The sequence below is a fragment of the Phaenicophaeus curvirostris genome, chromosome 17, assembly GCF_032191515.1.
Source record: "Phaenicophaeus curvirostris isolate KB17595 chromosome 17, BPBGC_Pcur_1.0, whole genome shotgun sequence".
Lineage (NCBI taxonomy): Eukaryota > Metazoa > Chordata > Aves > Cuculiformes > Cuculidae > Phaenicophaeus > Phaenicophaeus curvirostris.
The window spans coordinates 12,497,998-12,517,530 of NC_091408.1; the positions used below are offsets into that span (position 1 = coordinate 12,497,998).

The 19,533-nt window shown below is 40.8% G+C and overlaps 1 protein-coding gene across 1 annotated transcript in view; it reads left to right on the forward strand.

The window, feature by feature from the left end:
• Positions 1-252: 252 nt before the first annotated feature.
• Positions 253-19,533, forward strand: part of LOC138728136 (uncharacterized) — a 36,626-nt gene continuing 17,345 nt past the window's right edge. Inside the window, exons 1-6 of the mRNA XM_069871239.1 lie at positions 253-304; positions 4,026-4,129; positions 8,868-8,934; positions 10,341-10,513; positions 14,533-14,643; positions 18,872-19,096. Of these exons, the coding sequence (XP_069727340.1) occupies positions 253-304; positions 4,026-4,129; positions 8,868-8,934; positions 10,341-10,513; positions 14,533-14,643; positions 18,872-19,096 (732 nt within the window). The remainder of the gene's footprint in view (positions 305-4,025; positions 4,130-8,867; positions 8,935-10,340; positions 10,514-14,532; positions 14,644-18,871; positions 19,097-19,533) is intronic.

Sequence of the window (19,533 nt, forward strand, 5' to 3'; positions counted from 1 at the left end):
TTGCTTTAATGTTAAAACTTGGAAAATATGGGCGTTATTTATTTGTATAAAGCTATTAATGTATTCTCAAAACTCTTCATAAAAGCACATCTTTCACAGTGCAGAATTAAAGTAACTTCCTTACCTGCCTAAGCCTGAGTTAGAAGCTCTGGGATAGCATCAGATTTGTGATGGACAGCTGGTAACTGGAGTCATTCCACCTGTGCTGAGTTTAAACTTGATTTGGATCGCCACTGATGGCTTTTTGCTGTCATGGCGTTGAGCGGTGTCACCCAAGGGGTGGTGCTGTACCCGTGTGCTCTTGGTAACCTGAGTCCATGCAGCTGCAGCCAGGTGACTGCGGCATCACTGCCCCTTGCCTGCACCCACAGCAGCAAACAGGAGCTCTTCTCTCTCATCCTCATGCCTCGTTTCACACTGAGGTGCACAAGTTTTTAGTGTGGTCAGTGCTCTCGCAAATGCAATTGCACATCAGTCACTGTATAAGAAGAAAGGTTGGTTGCGCTGCTCTTGTTGGGAAGGAGAGGTGCTTTTTTGGAGACATTTTGAGGAGAGAATGCCCACGGTTTCATTTGCTTTGTTTTGAGTAACTGCCATCTTCCCACAGAAATATATTGTGATTGTAACTTTTGCCTAACATCAACAAGGATACGTGTGCAGATTTTATACCAAAGCACTTAGAAGCTGGGGACTGGCCAGCTTAGGGCGAGCTATTAGAAAATTGAGCAGTTATGCTTAGTTCAGTGTTTCTTTGTGGCATTGGGAAAATTGGATAGGAGTGGGAATGTTGAACTTAGCAATTAATAAGGCAAACTTGTCCATAAAGGCAAACTGAGAAAGTAAAATCTTGGCATAGGGAGAATGTTAAATGGCTGTTCTTACAAAGAGCTGAACAACCACAGTGCTCAGATTATTTATAAGTGTGGGCATCTCTGCTGCTTCTCACGGTGGTTCCATACCACCTGCGGAAAAGCACTGTATCTGAACATAAAGGAATTCAATAGCATGAACTAAAGCCGTTTCAAAAATTAATCTGTCTTTATTCTGCTGCTCTTTGCTCTCTAGTGTAAAGCAGACATTTGTTGCTAATGCAGAATTTGTTTAGCATAGCACTACGTCAGTTTTGATGAATAAAAACCTGATAAGTTGAATTCACAAGAGAAAGGGAAATGAGAGAACTGCTGCCTACTAAGGCAGGGTATTTTTCTGCATAAAAATGATATTTTTTAAAACCCCACCCTTGCAGACAGTTGTGCTTAAAGTGATTTTGAGAGAACAATTTGAATGTGGGGCTTGTTGGGTCATTTGGGTTGGGTTTTATTTTTTTTTGCAGGAGGTGCGTATGGGGATTTAAAGATTTATGTTACCTAATGTTAAATGGGAGTTGATGTGTTCATGTGGCTTGTATGCAACTTCTGAAAATAACCGTGGCAGTCAGTGGGTCAGCCTCGGCACCTGTGAGCCAGCTCAGTCCCCCTGTCATGTACAGTAACGAGCTGCTCGGTTCTGCAGTGACATTTACAGCCTCTTTTAGCTGCCGCTGTCAAACACAGAGTCCTTCTGCCAGCAGTAAAGCGCTTCTCAAGGAGCATTTTGGAATAAAAGTGTGTTTCATAAGCACTTGTAACTGGGTTCTGAGGAACTGAAGTACTTCGGGAATAAAAGGTTTCTACAAAGGGAAATATATAGAAATGGTGAGTAATTACAAAATGGTTGTGTTTGTGTTGTAAAGAGGAATTGTTATTGGCTGCATTTGAATCCATTTTAGTGCAAGGAGGCGGAAAGGAGGAGTTTGATGTTCAAGAGTAAATAGTTCTGGGGAAATGGTGAAGTTATGATACAAATAGCTAACAATGTATAGCAGACTTTGTGGTTGGGAAGAAAACAAGGATGGTTTTGCATATAAAATTATAATGCCTGTATCCATACCTTAGACCAAAAATGAGAATACTGGGTCAGCCCATGCTAATTGCTGCTAATGGAAAGAACGCTGGGCTTCGAGATGGGAAGGCACACAAGAAATAGCGCTTGTGAATAGTGATATTGACAGGTTGCGCTAAAGAAATGTTTGGCTTCTTTAAACGTCCTTCTCTCCTGTATTGCTATGTGAGCCGATGGTGAACATCTATATGCTATAGAATTGGAGAATTGCTCAGGTTGGAAGCGATCTCTGCAGGTCATCTAGTGCAGCCTCCTGCTCCAAGCAGTGTTATTGGTGAGATCAGAACAGATTCTCTGTGATCTACATCACAGAATGAAACACCTTTGATTTTGATTTACTGACTCTTAACTAGAAGCTTGAATTTATTTTTTGAAATTATTTTTCTGTCATGACTTTGTAAATTAGAATATTATCTCTTATTATTCTGTGGGTCAATGGAATTGCTTTTGTGTAGGAAGTCCATCAAATAAAATAACATTTTGCTAGTCTAAGTATTCTCGAGAAGATCATCTGGCCTTGAGAAGAATTTTTTCCTTGCCCTGCCTGTGGAAAAGATTTGTTAACTGAAGGATATAACAGTTATTTTGAAGGATGCACTCTGGACTAAATGTGAAATACTTGAGCTTTAGACAAGGGGCAGGGAGCGACCCGCTACAGTATTGCACAACAAAGATAACCAGACAGTGGTTTTCGTCATTGTGAGACCTTCCAGCTATCTGAAATACATCTTTGTCTACGTATTGCTAAGTAGAAGTAGTAATTGCAACTCTTTGAAAGCCAGTCCAAGGCTTTACTTGGTGTCTGTAGTTCACTGTAGAATCCAGTGCAGCTCAGAGCTATTACAGAGCTATTCTGCTTACATGTAGAATCGGAAAATTCAGCCCCAGTTCATCCAAGTCCCTGAAAGGACTGAGGTCACACAGGGTGCCCTGGCAGAGCGCGGTGTTCGTGCTCAGGTGCCCATTTCAGCTTGCAAGACTGCTCTTGCCTTTGGTGTGTGCATGAGAGCGTTAACAGAAATACTCTTGGGAACCTCCTAAGCAAGTGCGTGCTGCATGTTTACTGTTATTGCCAAAAAATATTTAAGTGAGGTTTACGTTTAGCTATCTTCCTGGATGGTAAAACTTCTAAGGTTTTATCTGGAAGAGGCATCTGTATTTTGAGATTATTTTAGGCAGAGGAAGGAAAATTACCAGTACACTGTTATAGAGTCTGTGAGTAACTCTATTGTTTTTATCAGAGCTGTCTGGTACTGTCGGATTGCCCAGCTCTTATCTAGAACATGGTTAAGTAGAGGATGTTCAAACTGGTGAAGACAGCTTGAAAAATCTCAGGTTTCAAAGTGCTTTGCAGGAATTCACAGTGCTGCTGTTGTGGAAAACGTCGCTTGCAGTTTATATGTGTGACAAATGATTCAGGGAAGAAAGTTGAACTGAAAAAACTAGTATTGCCACTTAAATTTTCTGCACTTTTTTTCTTTCTGTATTCGAACTTTGGACCATGTATACACCTTTGCAATCATGAGTTACATCCACTGCTGAAAATGAGGTCTAAATTTTATTCCTTATTAAAAGTGGCACAGGATTCCAACGGAAGCGAAACTGTCGTTGCAACTGTGCGTTCCAGCGTTTGAAGTAGCTTGGGAGAAGGAGATGCCCTGTCCTGTGAGAACATAGGTATGAGGGAGGGAGCTTTTTCTCTCATTAGCTGTAATTCTGCATGAATGATGCATTTGGAAGTGATAAAGCCCTTTACTGCAAGTCCCATTCACTCGGTGATCTGCAAGAATGCTATTTGGCTTCATAGTTCATCTTCTGAACAATTTTATGCAATTTGGTTTAATCGTCTTAATCAGCATTTCTCTCTGCTGAGCTTTTCAAAAGGATTTCCCAGTAGTATTCCTCGCACACACCTCCGGGAACGGGGCCACAATGCAGATGCTGTGCATTGGCTCGAATGCTGACTGACTTGGCAGGTTGACTTGTGTTCTGTCACTGTTCCAAACCAGCAGGCTGCTGGTCGTGGAAGGTGCTATCCTTTAAAAGTATGACTAAACCTTGTTTTGTTTTTAATTTTTCAATAGGTTTTAGAGTGGGAAAGCGGAAAGGAAAGGCCTTGAATGGTGGCAGCAGAGTAGACGAAACCATTTCATTTAGAGCTCCCTCACAACCTTGTACATTTGATGCTGTAAATTGCAGCTGCATAGAAATGCTCTCAGAAAACACAATTAATTGCAATTTCATTTTTCCAGGCCGTTCCCTGGGATTTCTGATCTTAGCACAGCTAGCAATGTAACACGAGTCCAGAGAAAAGATCTGATACCTAGAGTGTATTTAGCGTGAGCAACTAAGCTCGGTATCCTCTGTGAAATCAAATTGAAGGTCAAAACAAACGTAAAGTCTCATTCCTCATAGTTGCCTTAACAGGAGCAGGTCTCATAGAATCGTAGAACCACCAGGTTGGAAGAGACCCACCGTATCATCAAGTCCAACCATTCCTATCAATCACTAAACCATGTCCCTCAGCACCTCATCCACCTGTCACTTAACACCTCCAGGGAAGGTGACTCAACCACCTCCCTGGGCAACCTCGTGCCTTATTGCTCTGACCTTCTGGAGAGCTTTGTGACAGAGTGTAAACTTCAGATGAGTAAAGGAGCAGTTTGGAGAATGGTACTCTTGAAGCTACACTGGCTGCTCCAGCAGCCTGGTTGGCGTGATGCCTACTGTGCATCTTCTTTTCCTGACTGTAGTTTCTCACAGGTACCTCACTGACACATCCCTGCCGCAACCGTGTGTGGGAATGGGCACTTGACAGAGCTTGTGGATCTGTGTCCATGAGAAGAAATGGAAGGTTTGAGGGAGAAGAGTTTAAACCTAAGGAGAAAAACCTCTATCTTCTGCATTTATGGCAAATATCATAGGAGCTTTGATATCTGATGGAAGAAGACATGACCTTATAGTCAATTTTGTTTAAAAAACCCAAACAAACACAAAAAACCCCAAACTTTTGTACAAGGGTTGTTGAGATCTTTTTTCATTAATACTGAATTAAAAGTTTAGTCATTAAAAAATGCGTGGTAAAGATCAACAAGAAACAGATGCAAACCAATGAAGGCAGTATTAGTCGGCATTGGTAATGTGGTTTTTTTAATTAAGTCTATTAATGTGAAATTCCTAGGTCACGCCTTCAAAAAATGAGCAAATTAAATCATCCACATAGGTGTGGGATGCAAGGAATAATTTTCAAGGCTTAAATCTATTTATAAATCTATTTATTTTTATTTAAATCTATTTTAAATCTATTTATAATCTATTTATACCTTCCCTGGAGGTGTTTAAGGCATGGGTGGATGAGGTGCTAAGGAGAATGGTTTAGTGTTTGTTAGGAATGGTTGGACTCGATGATCCGGTGGGTCTCTTCCAACCTGGTTATTCTATGATTCTATATGCTTAGCTCATTTTGCAAAGTGCTAATGCCTTCTCTTGGTGTGGAAATAAGGTGGGTTGCTTATGTTTCTTTCAAAGAAAGGCCCGATTTCTGCACAGGTGAGTAAAAATTCAAACCAGTTTGAATTCTGTATTGGTTTGTTATAGATGTTTAGAGTGGTGGTCTGACTTACTTGGAAATTTAGTTAATTTTGTTGCTGTAAATCTGAGCAGGGCTCAAGCTCTCAGACTGAAGTGTTCAAATTTTGTGATTGGTTACATACAAGGGGTTCAAAAAGAAGTCCTGGTGTGTAACATTTCAGGCTGTGAAGTACTGAATGCTGAAGGTGCCATGTGAAGATGCATCTGCAGGTAAACAACTTTGGTTGAAGTTGTTTTACTTCACAAAAAGGAAGCCATGGGGGAGTTGGCAGTCAGATCCTTCTTCTAACTGAAATAGTATTATATGTTTAATTTTAAATCATAATCATTATGGTTTAATTCTCGACGTTGATGCTCTCGGCATCCACTACAGGAGCGCCAGAGCCTCTTGTTAGGTGGTCGATGGTGTAGGAAAGCAGGAAATGAAGATAAGTGGAAATTACAGAAAACCAAGTTAATGTTTTCCAGCCTCCCGTGGTGATAGACTCTTCCACGGTCACTGCAATCCGGAATTTGCCACCACGTGGAAATGGCTTGTAAATGCTGACATGACAGAAAAAGTGGTAGTGGAAAAGAACACTTCATTGGATTTGAGGCTTTTTTTTTTTTTTTTTTCATGTAGCCTAACTACCAGTTCTTTGCTTCAGATGGTGATTGAAAGACTGGAGGAAGAAGTAAGATCTCTTTCCCCTATACCATTCACTTTTTTTTTTTTGTAAAACAAAGCTGCTTTTTTTGTTCTTTTTGGTGGTGATTTGATTTATGCCTGGCAATATCTTCTGCACAGCCTTCTGAATTTTGCAGTAATACAATGTATTTGATGCTTATTACTTCAATCTTTATACACGTCAGTGTATCACGATGTGTATCACAGCACGTATCGTGGGTTTGGTCACATGCATCTAATGGTGGCTTTCTGCTGAGTTGTCTGCTGTGCCTTTCCTATCTAAAGAATTGGATGACTGGTAACTTGCTCTGCAGACTGACTGTTTTTCTCTTGCTCCGTAATATCTTTATTGGACTTTTGGCAAAGGTCTTTTAAAATACCATGACTTGTAAGTGTCAGCGTTCTGCAGCGCTACAGATCGACTTGGGACCTGACCAGGAAAACATTTGCCATTTTGTCTCACTGTTGCATTAATTGCTGGCAGTACTCGCCGAATATTCTTGAAAAAAAGAAAAAAAGACATCCGCTTTTCCAAATCAGACTGTCTTAGCTATTGAACCATCTAATTGCAGGTCTGAGATCTTATGCCCCCTGCTTCCTTTGGTCTTTAGCTTTCCTTTTGTTTAGGCTGTTGCTTTGAGAGGCATAGTCTCTTCTGTCATTGACTCAACCTCGTGGTATTTGTAGTGAAGAAAAACAGCAATGTATATGTTTAGTTAAGAAGGGTAGTCATCTGTGATAAAGACTAATCCTGGTTCTCTCCACACTGCTGTCAACTAACTTTAAATAAATAAATAAATATAGCTGCTAGCAAGTGAATCTAACTGCATCAGAAAGCAATCTGAGGGAAAAAAAGCATCTGTTTAAAAAAACTAAACGCCTTCTTATAACCTTTTCCAAAACTATTTCAAAGCATCTTGGGTTTAAATCTGCTCATACAAGTGCCCATTGCATTTCCAGCTCACACGCTTGCTCAGCTTTTGATTTTCCCTTTTGGCAATTTATTCAGAGTAGAGATAGTGGATGGAATCTCGCAGGAGAATAAAAGCCAGTGTTTTGAAAACTAATGAAGTAATTATCTAAAGCATTATTTACAATGATTATTTAGAAGATAATGAGACCCTTTAATTATGTTTGTTCTGCATAGCTATCCTTTCAATAATTCAGAGTATTGCCGTACAATTTCCTCTATATTCACTTTGCACGTTGTTGTTTAGAAACACGTCAGTGCTGTCTGCAATGCATAATGGGGGCCCTCATTCTGGGTATTATTTGTCACTTTGGGATCACCTGCTCACTTTGGTTGGAGTAAGAGGCTTTTAGGTTCAATGTGGTGTGAAACAAAATGTCTTAGGGGTGAAAAAAGCAGAGCCTATTACAGGCTGTTATGGCTTTGTAGGAGCAGTGCTGTGGGATTATAGTATATGTGTAGTAATGTTTCTGTTAGCATTTATCTTATTTAAGGTGAAGTTTGACTTGCAGTTTATTTTCATCTTAAGAATCCTGAGAATTTTGTTTCAAATGTAAGTTGCTTTTTTTAAGACTCTGACTGTAGTGTGTATAAGAAATTCAGAGCATCATTAGCATTTTAGTAGCGAATAAAAAAATCACTAGTATTTTCATACGCATTTGTGAACTTGCTGCTAAAATAAACAATTTCACTTAAGCATAACATTAGCGATGCCTAAATGGTTTATAGTCCCTGAGGAGAAGCATCTTTTGTCACAGGCTACATCTTCATTCACTATCCCAATGAAATGTTGCTTCACTGACAGCAGCGATTCTGCTCCAGGTTACAGGGGCTGACGATGTAGACCTTGATGATTAGAAACTGATAAGAAAAACCTTAATCTCAGAGAGGGCCCAAAGGCCTGGAGCTTCTGTTCTGGTATGGCTGGCCTTTTATTTAGCAAATCAACTCTTATGGGAGTCTCTCAACTGAATTAAAGAGATGCTGCAAAGGGCAGCTGATCTCCCACCTACCTTCGATTCCTTGGAGGCAAGTAGACAGCATGAGGGAAGAGTGTATTTCAATTTTACTGGATTATATTTAAAATACCTAACACAGGACCATTCTTGGATACAATAGAAGTTAAAAGTTCAAAAGGCGTATTAAGCAATATAGTCTCAGGTTTCACATGGGTGCTATGAAATAAAATCTAAAAATAATGTGTTTAAATAATGGGGAAGACTGAAAGTAATTATAAATGTAATTAAGAATAAAGAGACAGCTAAGTGAGCTTCTGAAATACCTGCACATGTACAAATGAACTATTTCAATCTCGTTTCTCTGCTGGGCTTTGAAGGAGGGACTTCTACAGACTCTCTTATTGGCATTCACAGCACTGCTCCTGCTAGCTTCAAAGGCACTTGGTTCAGGGTTGCGTGAGAAGTAGATTTAAACCTGTGATTCCCAAGGTGAATAATTTGTGCATGAATCTATTGTGCCAGTAAGCACAATTCTAATATAAATCTGCTAATTCCCACCCCAAACATCTTCCCTCTGTAAAGCACAGAAAGCACGGCTCTTGCCCTTTTGAAGTGTGCAATACAAGTACAAACTGCAGATGAATAGCAGTTAGGGGTATTCACATGGTCGTTAAGCAGGCAATACAGGCATTAGTGAACGTGCACCTTCAGTATGAATCTTTTGCTTTATATCCTGTAGGCACCAGTGTTTCAGTCCCAGCTGCCAACCCAGAACACATTAGATCGGAAGCTCTTTGTGGCACTCAGTGGGAGCAGTCCTGCTTCTGATTGCTTTCTCTCTTCCACCAAGGCAGGAAACTTAGATTGAATTCCTCAGTACAAATGCTTCAAGAATAACTTCTCTTAATGTGGGGTTTAGCTGTTACTTAAGTATCAGGGTCACAACTGGACATAAATGGCTTATTGGCTTGGTGCCTGACCCATGCTTTTAGATAAGAGAAGTGATTTTAGATTTGGGACTGAATCATTGATTCTGTTGTGAACTGCTGGAATGTGTATTCATTTTTTCCCCCAGGAAAGAGACCTTGCCTCTTTCTTCTTCTTCAACTTCCAATTTTTCCATGCACTTTCATTTTATTTTTGATAAGTTTTCAGAATAAAAGAACATTGACTTTTGAAACTCAATGGGTTTTTTTTGTTTTGTTTTATATGCTGTTTACAGACACACTTTCTTTTTAATTGCTTTTTAATGGATTTTTAAACAGCCTTTTGCAAAAGGCTGTTGAAGCTAAGCAGTTTATAAATTAACTGCAGTGAAACCTGGATGCCAGATTCCTAGCATATAAATCCATCCCAGCTGATTGGGAGCTGCATGTTGTACTGTTTTCATTCTGGAACTCTTTTTTAATCGAGGGGAAATGCGATGTTCTGTCTGTACAGAGATTTCTCTTGAAATCTGTTCCAGAGTTTTTCATCTCAAATTAGGTCACTGTGCCTGCAGCTTGGGATGAAGCAGAAAGTTAGGTGCAAAACACCATCTCCTTTTGAGGGTAAAACTTTCAGCCTTCCAGCTACCCCATTCTGAAAGTGTTTGAAATATCAAGTGCATATTTTCTGTAAAAATTTACTTTTATTTTAAAAATATAATTAAAGAAAATCCCAGAATGCATTGCTGCGTGTTGCTGCACGGCACTTTGTTTTGCTTGATATGAATCTTTTAAATTGTTGGCCTAAAAAAAATGTTATTCAGGAAGGTACTTGCTTTCTGAAAGGACAGTGGTGCCGCTTTTAAGTTTGAGTGGCTATCTTGCAATACCTACCAAACATTTGGGAGGCTGTCTTATTTAAAACTGCTTGCTTCCAAGGTTCAAAAGCACTTTGGCTGCTCATCTGCAATAAAACTCCTTAGAGGAAAAGGGAAGCTTTGACCCATGCTTATTTCTTCTGTGACTAAATATCTTGGTTGTCTTTTGAAAAGCCTTGGGAAGAGAAAGGGAAAGGCAGTTTTTTTACAGGAGTGACCTTCCAGCATCTCCAAAGCTTGAATTAAAGATTCAGGATGGGCCATGAATGTTTTGGAAGGGAAGGAGGAGACAAGCATATAGAAATGAAAGAATATCCAAGTAATATGTCTGTTACCTTGAAGCTGTAACTAGTGAAATGGTGCTGGCTGACTATATTATAAGTCAGGAGGTCCTATAAGCCAATTTAGGCTTCTCTCAAGAGAGTTTAAATGCTCTCAAGCCACTTTTCCCTCTATTACAGAAGAAGGCAATCAGTCGCATTCTGGATCATGGCTATTCTGTAGTGGATTCCCCTAAGGCAAATCAATCACTTTCAAAAGTGGATAAGCCCTTGACCAAAGAACAAGAGGAAGACAAAGTGGTGAGTAACCGTTTCCAATCCAAGACATGGCAGAATTTGCCTCAAGTCTTGCCTGTTTTTTTTCTTTGTTTGTTTTTGGAGGGCGTGAGGGAGTGTTTGAAATAAGCATTTTTAAAAAAAATCTTTCTATATAGAGGATCTATGTAAAACCTTGTTAATAAAAAGTTTTGTATGGTAGGATATGCCTCTAAATGCTGAGTCAACCCTCCCAAATCCTACTATTTGGTAGGCGGCATGAAAAGTGGAGGTGAATTTCGCAGCAGCAAGTACGTGGACAATAAGCGCAACTAGAACGCAGAATTTCTGACCTTTAAGGTCATCACATTTACACGTCTCCTTTGGCTACAAAGATGGGATGTTTTGGTTATGCTGTGGCTGTAAACATGGTGCCAGTTCTATCAAGAAAGAGTTGCTGTAGAGCTTGTGAAACTTTTGATATCAGGTAAGTTTTGGCCTGGGAAGTCTGAAGTGAGTCGTAGTTCCATTTTTGTAAAACCAAGCTCTGAGTCCCAGGTGGCCTTGGCCACTCTTTCAAGCTGTCCCCATTACTTTCAGTTGTGTTGAGGCAATATCTTTATCCTCACAACAAATAACTAACTTTAAGAATTCTGGGTTAATTTTCCCCTTGACGTCTCCTGTGTTTGTCACAAAGCATCATCATAATAGTTTATACAACATGTTCGTCTGGTCTGTCTTCAACTCTATTACCCACGTGTGATGTCACCACTTCTGGTGAACTGATGTTATTGTCCCTGATTCATACGTTTTAGGCATTCATTGTTAAAATAATTGCAGCTCCTTTTCATATTCCCCACATAAATTATCTGCTACCTAAGCTGCCTACCAAGTGGTACATTTCCACACATGCAAATTCATTTATTTAAAAGTAAGACTGCATTTGATCTACTCCTACAATATAAAGCTATTTCTCACCACGTATTTGTACAGTTCCTCAACAGTTACTGAGGGCAAGATTTAAACATAAAAAAAAAAGAAAGGTGACCTAAAATTAGGTTCAGAACCATTATAAGAATTATAACTAGTTTCTACAATAAGTCTTTGAATGTGCCTGGTAGAATATTACTTGACTGGCATTTCTGAAATGAAGTTGGATAGCTGATAGCTTCTGTATGAATTTAGGAGGCTAATTTTAGATTACAGTAATCTTGCCCTTTGCCTGAAGACTTGATCTACCCCAGAGAGTCACCCACTCTGTGTGCCAGGACAGGCTGGGAGAAAAGCTCTGATGTTTTGCTCTGATGTTCTGCTCAGACCCAAAGCGTGACAGCTGGGCACACTTGCGCTTACTTGACTTTGAATCTATTTTTAAGGCTTTTGTCAGAGTTCCCATTTATACAGTTTTCCCAACTGTATATTTGGGTCTGATAATATGAGGCAAATAAACCAAAAACCAAATCAGTCTTAGAAAGAAAATAGATAAAATCACAGGATAATAAACATCAGCAAGTGTTGAAATGTTTTTTTAATTATAGATGATCTATTTTTTTAAATCCCTAGAAACAACAGAAATTACTGTAAACTTCAAGTGAACTTGAAGAAAATAAAGGCAAAGCCTCTATGTTTATCTGTCGTCCAGCTGGATTCACATATCCATACACAAGAGCTGCTTTTAGATGATATATTTGCTCTCTATGTTTTTTCTCATCTAAGTTGGTTTGTTGCTAAGCTATAGGCAAGCATGTGCTATGCAGAATGACTCACGGGCTTGTAGGCCAGGATGCTTTTCTTGGTTTTCCATTGAGCATTCTTTTTTGTCCTACACAGATATAAATAAATGGCCTCATTGACTTCCCCATCATTTATTACTAGGAAAGTAAATCTGAAATTATTTGAATTGCATTCAAATATCTTCTTCTGTGATTAAATGGGAACTGTTATTACTATCTGTTATAACATTAAAAGTTCTTTTCTTACACAGTGATGCATGTAGCACCATAACACAATATAGTAACATATAGAAGAAAAATTGAAACAGAACTGAATTGCTGTAAAATAGTGGTTATTTAAAGGGGGGAAAAATGAATATGTATGTAATGCTCTTTTTAATAAGAATGATTTTATTGCAGGTTGAAAGAAAGCTGTCAGCATTAGGAGGAGGCAGTGAGGTTATGCAGCCATGGCTGGTTTGGAAATGAGAGCTCAGAAGGGAAAATGGTTTTCCTATTTCTTTCTCTGCTCTTGGGAGGAGAGATAGGCTATAGGAACAGAAAGGGAAAACCAAGGTGTGAGCAAGGCTGAGAAATAGAAGGTCCCTTTGAGCAAGGCTTCACTTTGTTTTTCCCTCGGGGTGGCCCCAGTGCCAGAGCTGCTGCTGTGAGGGTTGCTCCTGGGAGCACTGGTGGTGTCTCCCTTCTCCCCTCACCATCATCTGTCACAGCCCTGTGACTCTCCCACACCTGGAGCCCACTCAGCTTCCAGGCAAGTGCTCATTCAATTTTATTTCTATTTTAATGTGGTTTTATTATCCAGGCACAGTTGTGAACTAAAGAAAAGGTACATTTGTCTGCTCTACCAATTGGGGTGACGTAGGTGATCTTATTCAGCAATGGGTTGATTGCTGGGGTTTTTTTTCCAATGTCTAATTCACATCAAAGCACTTTGATATTCCACATGTCATAAGTTTCTTTGGATATAGCCCCCTGCGCTCTTCCCTCTCGGGTATGTTTTCATTTGTTGTGTTCATGTGCTACCCTTCCAGTTTCAGTGTCTTCTGGCACATGGTGGGTTCCCACCAGTGACACGTCAGATGAAAACAGGAAAAATTCAATGGATATGGGGAAGGGGACATTGCTTTAGTTTTTCAGAAAAGACTTCTGGATTCCTCCCAAGCATTCTGGCCTGTAACAGAAATCATCGCAGCTAAAACAGTGACAGATGGTTCATATTTGTAGCACGAGTGGTTCTAACAACCACCTTTGGTTCACAGACGGCGACTGCACAACAGCTACATAAAAGGTTTCTTTTCAGTTCCAAGCAGCTGTCTCTGCTTTATTAGAACCAGTTCACTTTTTCTTTCTATTTGTTTTGTTTTGTTGCTTTTTCCATCTTCTGCTGGTGGATTATTGGATAATTTTGAGGGCTGATTAGAGAGAAGGATGGACTCTGAACTTCTTTTTCCAGAAACAGCTTCTTGTTTGGTGTTGCAAGGTTCATCTTTTCTCAAATGTGCAATCCACACTTCAAATGGTACAAAATGCCAAGTCGTGCTGGCCAAAGAGAGACAGAAGAGAGAGGTCGTGGTGTTTGGAAAAACAGATCTTCATCACTTTGTTTACCTTCTGGGAGTGGTCTTGGTTATCCAAGATTAAATGTTATGTAAAGTGAAAAAAAAAAAACCAAGACAGCTGCTTTGCTGGTGCTTATACACAGCACACGGAGCCAAGGACAACAGTAAACTCCATTGTGAATTTTCTCTCAAACATGTATCAACAGAAGAAAGAGGGATTGACCTTCCTGAAAAAAAGTATTCTGAGCAGCCTTGAAGTACACAACGTGGTATGAGGCCAGTTCCCTAGCTGCTTTCTGCTGTTGATTTAGGTTTGTAAGTGCTAGGAGGCAAGACTGTCTTATATTGAATGTAGAATACAGTACAGCTGACATCATTTTTAGCAAGAATTTTAAATTTAAAGAAGGAATCAATGCTAAAATCTCTAGCACGCTTTAAATAATACTGCATATTCATTCTGTACCCTGTCATTCTGCACTGGGTAACAGTAAAAAGAACAAAGGCCCCTGGTTTTGTGCCGTTTCATAGAATCATAGAATCACCAGGTTGGAAGAGACCCACCGGATCATTGAGTCCAACCATTCCTATCAAACACTAGACCATGTCCTCTGGAGCTGTCTCAATGCCATGTCCATTAGCTCTCTTGCACTTCAAGGCTATACATGTGCTTTCCATGCAAACCCAAATTTATTTCAGGTGAATGGAATCACTGAGGTATTTTAGATGTGTTGTGATATATTTTAATAAGTGGTTGATGAATTTTCTTCCACAGTCCAAAAAGGGCAACAAGAAAGTTAAACAGACATCTGAAAAGCCTCCACACTGCAGATCTGAGGGCAGAAGCAAACAGAAAAGTAGCTCACTAACTGTTAAGAAGAAGAAGGTAAGTGCTCCATCATCTCAAAACTTCCAGGGCTTTACTGCCAACTGATGAAATGTCAGCAGCCCAACTCAGGAGTGACTGTCGGGTGAAACAACCACCTGCACACTCCCTGGCACCGGGCACACTGAGATTTAGCTCAGGTTTTGCTTCTCTGATATGTATGTTTTGGTTTTATGGTCCAGCACAAATTACTGAACTCTCTGCAGTTTTAGAAGTTATACTATGACTGTTACTCACCATGATTTTTTTTCTTTTTTTCCTCTTCTAATTGCAGTGATTTACTGCTTTCACGGTAAACTATGCAATTTAAAACATTGATTAATTTGAAGTAATCCCCAATAAAAAAATTACACTCTGATGTTAAATTCCTTTTGTCATGATTCCAGCATATTCATTTGCATGTGAGGCTTGTGACAGAGGGGGATCAGCAGCTTTCCAACAAAGCACGAGGTCTGTGGTTGGCATAGAAAACAGAAGCAGTGGGGGTAACCTGAGGATGCCCTTGTGATGGAGACAACACCCTGTCTATCTACAGAGACGCCACTTTACCACTGACGCTGGGGTGCATTAGAGATAGGGAACTTTATCTGATGTTTACTGTGATTCATCTTTTCTATTCACTAATGGACTCACTCTCTAGAGCTTTCAATGCTTCTCCCTTCAGCAGATACAAACACGATAGAAATTGCTTTAAAATAATCAATAAACACTTAAGTGTTTGGCAACTCCCAGAATTTACTGTATCATTTACTCAACAGCTTAATGCTTAATAGAAGAAACTTGCATGTTAAATATTCATGTGCAGATTTAGCAGCTATAACACATGACTGTTTGATTCAGTTTTTCCTGCTCTTCTCATTCATGACAAAATTAATTGTTTCAGAGCATGGGAATTGCATTTGCTGGAAAGTAACACCTGATCTACCTCTTTGAGGTTGGAGTCAGGATTTATTTGTAGGAATCTGCAAGCATTCCACTTTGGGGCTGTAATGTTTTCATCCCTCAAAATTTGTAGCCTTTTTGGCTTTAAAAATAAGCCAATTGCAGCTGATCCGGTTCGCAGAGCTGTACCTTGCTTCAGTTACCAACTGCCTCTTTGACAAAGGAGGTGGATGCTGACCTCTCCAGCAGAGGGAATCCTCTGAGGGTTGGATGGTGTGAAGCTGAGCCTGGGAAGGTGGGCAGAGAAGATGCTGGGGTTTTTTAATTTTTGCCTTTGTTTCTTGCTACCTAAACCTATTTTAATTTGCAACAAATTAATTTTCCCCAAGCCAAGGCTGGGTTTGTGGGGGAGCTTCGCTGAGCTTCAACACTGAGGAAGAACTCTACATGCTCTCTACAACTACCTGAAAGGAGGTTGTGGAGAGCAGGGAGCTGGGCTCTTCTCCCAAGTGAAAGGGGACAGGACAAGAGGGAATGGCCTCGAGCTCCACCAGGGGAGGTTCAGGCTTGACATCAGGAAAAAATTTTTCACAGAAAGGGTCATTGGGCACTGGAACAGGCTGCCCAGGGAGGGGGTTGAGTCCCCTTCCCTGGAGGGGTTTAAGGGACGGATGGATGAGGCGCTGAGGGACGTGGTTTAGTGATTGATGGGAATGGTTGGACTTGATGATCCGATGGGTCTTTTCCAACCTAGTGATTCAGTGAACCATGTCAGGGGCTGACTGAGCCAACCCTGACTGAGTGAGCGCCTCACTGGGAAACTGTAATTCATCAATTGAAAGTTTCTTTTTGTTTTTTCACCTCTGATCAGTGTCTGGTCCTTAATCAAAATGTACTTTTGAGAATTATGGTATTGAGGATATTTCTTTCTCTAGCCCAAATAGAGGGGTGGAAAAAAAATAGATAAAACCAGGCAAACTTTCATACTTTATAGAATTTGGGAATTGCACATCACAGAATAATGAACTGAGAATTCTGGGTCTGCCTTTGTATATTAATTGTTGAGGGTGTAGAATTAGCATAGAGGACACTATGATTTTTGAAAGATTTTTCTCGGTGGTAATGGATTTTGAGAAAGTTGGCTAGACACTATGAAAAATGGGATCTGGACTGCTGATGAGAATACCTGAACAGCTTAGTTTCCTGCCCAGAATAATACCTTTTGTGCATTTCCCTTATATAGGGATATTTAGGCTATTTTGATTTAAAAAAGCCAGGAGATGAAAGATTCAGCAAAGGGAGATTTCTGTCATAATCATGTTGAATTCTAAGAATTCCTTTTGTTTTCACAAAATGGCTGTGAACGTCTGTTGGCATCTGGAGGACTGTGAGGCTTTTACGCTTGAACACTTTATATCGGTTTTGACAGTGCGAATGGACCCTTCTAGTCAAAACTGTATTTATTACGTGGTGCAGGTTGATTTGGCATGATGAGACACTGTCACTGAGCTTGGTTCTCACAGAGTTGCTGAAGTGGTGGACTAACCTCTGCACAACAGTGCCTGCCAGGACAAGTTGAGGAGTAAGGCAATTACTGGGCATAAAGCAAGAAGACTTGGGACATAAAGAGCTATGAACTGCCAGGTCTCAGAGGGAGCTTCGGTTTCTCTCGTGCAGTAAGTTTGACTGCATAACGGCTGATTCCCACTGAAGGGTGTGCAGTGTGGTCAAATGTGCCTTTTGGAATACAGCGTCTCAGGTGGAGCTGGAGCACAGCTTCCAAGTGGGGTGCATCTTCAGCAGCAAGGATATCTTCTTAATTAGCTATGCAAGACAATGATGAGTGAAGGACCAGAAGCAGTGGCTGATCGACTTCAGTAAAGCCTTTGACACAGTTTCTCACAGCGTTCTGCTTGAGAAACTGTCAGCCTCTGGCCTGGACAGGCGCACACTCTCCTGGGTGGAAAACTGGTTGGATGGAGGGCCCAGAGAGTGGTGGGAAATGGAGTTAACTCCAGCTGGAGGCCAGTGACAAGTGGGGTTCCCCAGGGCTCAGTGCTGGGTCCAGCCCTGTTCAATGTCTTCATCAATGACCTGGATGAAGGCATCGAATGCACCCTTAGCAAGTTTGCGGATGACACTAAGCTGGGTGGAAGTGTGGATCTGCTGGAGGGTCGGGAGGCTCTGCAAAGGGATCTGAACAGGCTGGACCGCTGGGCAGAGTCCAATGGCATGAGGTTTAACAAGGCCAAATGCCGGGTCCTGCAGTTGGGGCACAACAACCCTGTGCAGTGCTACAGACTGGGAGAAGTCTGTCTAGAAAGCTGCCTGGAGGAGAAAGGCCTGGGGGTGTTGGTTGACAGCGACTGAACATGAGCCAGCAGTGGCCCAGGTGGCCAAGAAGGCCAATGGCATCTTGGCTTGGATCAGAAACGGCGTGACCAGCAGGTCCAGGGAGGTTATCCTCCCTCTGTACTCGGCACTGGTGTGACCGCTCCTCGAATCCTGTGTTTAGTTCTGGGCCCCTCACCACAAGAAGGATGTTGAGGCTCTGGAGAGAGTCCAGAGAAGAGCAACAAAGCTGGTGAAGGGGCTGGAGAACAGGCCTTATGAGGAACGGCTGAGAGAGCTGGGGAGTGTTTAGCCTGGAGAAGAGGAGGCTGAGGGGAGACCTCATTGCTCTCTACAACTACCTGAAAGGACGTTGTAGAGAGGAGGGTGCTGGCCTCTTCTTCCAAGTGACATGGGACAGGACAAGTGGGAATGGCCTCAAGCTCTGCCAGGGGAGGTTTAGGCTAGACGTTAGGAAAAAATTCTTTACAGAAAGGGTCATTGGGCACTGGCAGAGGCTGCCCAGGGAGGTGGTTGAGTCACCTTCCCTGGAGGTGTTTAAGGCACGGGTGGATGAGGTGCTGAGGGATATGGTTTAGTGTTTGATGGGAATGGTTGGACTCGATGATCCGGTGGGTCTCTTCCAACCTGGTTATTCTGTGGTTATTCTGTGGTTATCAGCAACACTAGGTTGCCATCAAGTGGTAAATGCCTTGATACCCATGTACTCGGAGTGATCACTGCTGGCTTGCATCCACTGAATGAAGAAAATACATATATATATTAAAAGAAACTGCCAGCTTTTCATTTTTTTGTGTTATCCCATTCTCTTTATTGGTGATCAATCAAGTAAGATTGTCTTTCATTCACTTACTGTTTGACTGAAAGATCTGAAGAAGAAAATTTTCAAATAATGCATTTATAGTATGACATTTCAAAGAATTTGAGTTCTAGTCTTTCCCTCAGACGTGGCTTTATCAAAACTGACATGAAAAACATATTTTCTCTTTACCAGGATGTCAGCCCTTCAACTTCATTGACGCTGTCATCCAATAACACTGCTGTCATCACAAAAACAATTACCAGAACACTTCCTCTAAAGCAGAAAATGCACTGTGTCAATGTTAAGGCCCAGGATCTGCAAAATATCAACAAACAATCCAAAAGTATAAAAGATCTGGAGATCCAGCTGCTGCAAGTAGAGTGTGAAGAACTCAAAATTCAGCTAGGGTGCCTGAGGGTAGGTAAAAATCCAGTTCTTATTATTGGGATGTGCTGGTAAACAATGACACTGACAATAGTTTATTCATAGAGATGTTAAAACCAAGGAGGAAAAAATGTTTCTATGCTCAGTTTTCATTAAAATAGATAGCTTCTTGATATCAAATATTTTGTAACTCATCACATCTAGAAGAGAGTTGGGGTCTGAATTTACAATACTTCTGCTTTAGCCTCAAGTTAAAACTTTTGCTGAGGATAAAAAATTGTACTTTGGATTACTGGGTGCATTGTCTTGCATTGTCTTGTACTAATTCTGTTCCCTGTCAGCAGCATCTCTGAGCCCTTTGTTCCAGCAATATATGTGAGAGGAATTTCTTCCAGTTCCCAAAGACTGGACTTGCCCATGTTGTTTTCTACCTTAACATAACCTCGCTTGATTAATAGGCAGAGGAATTT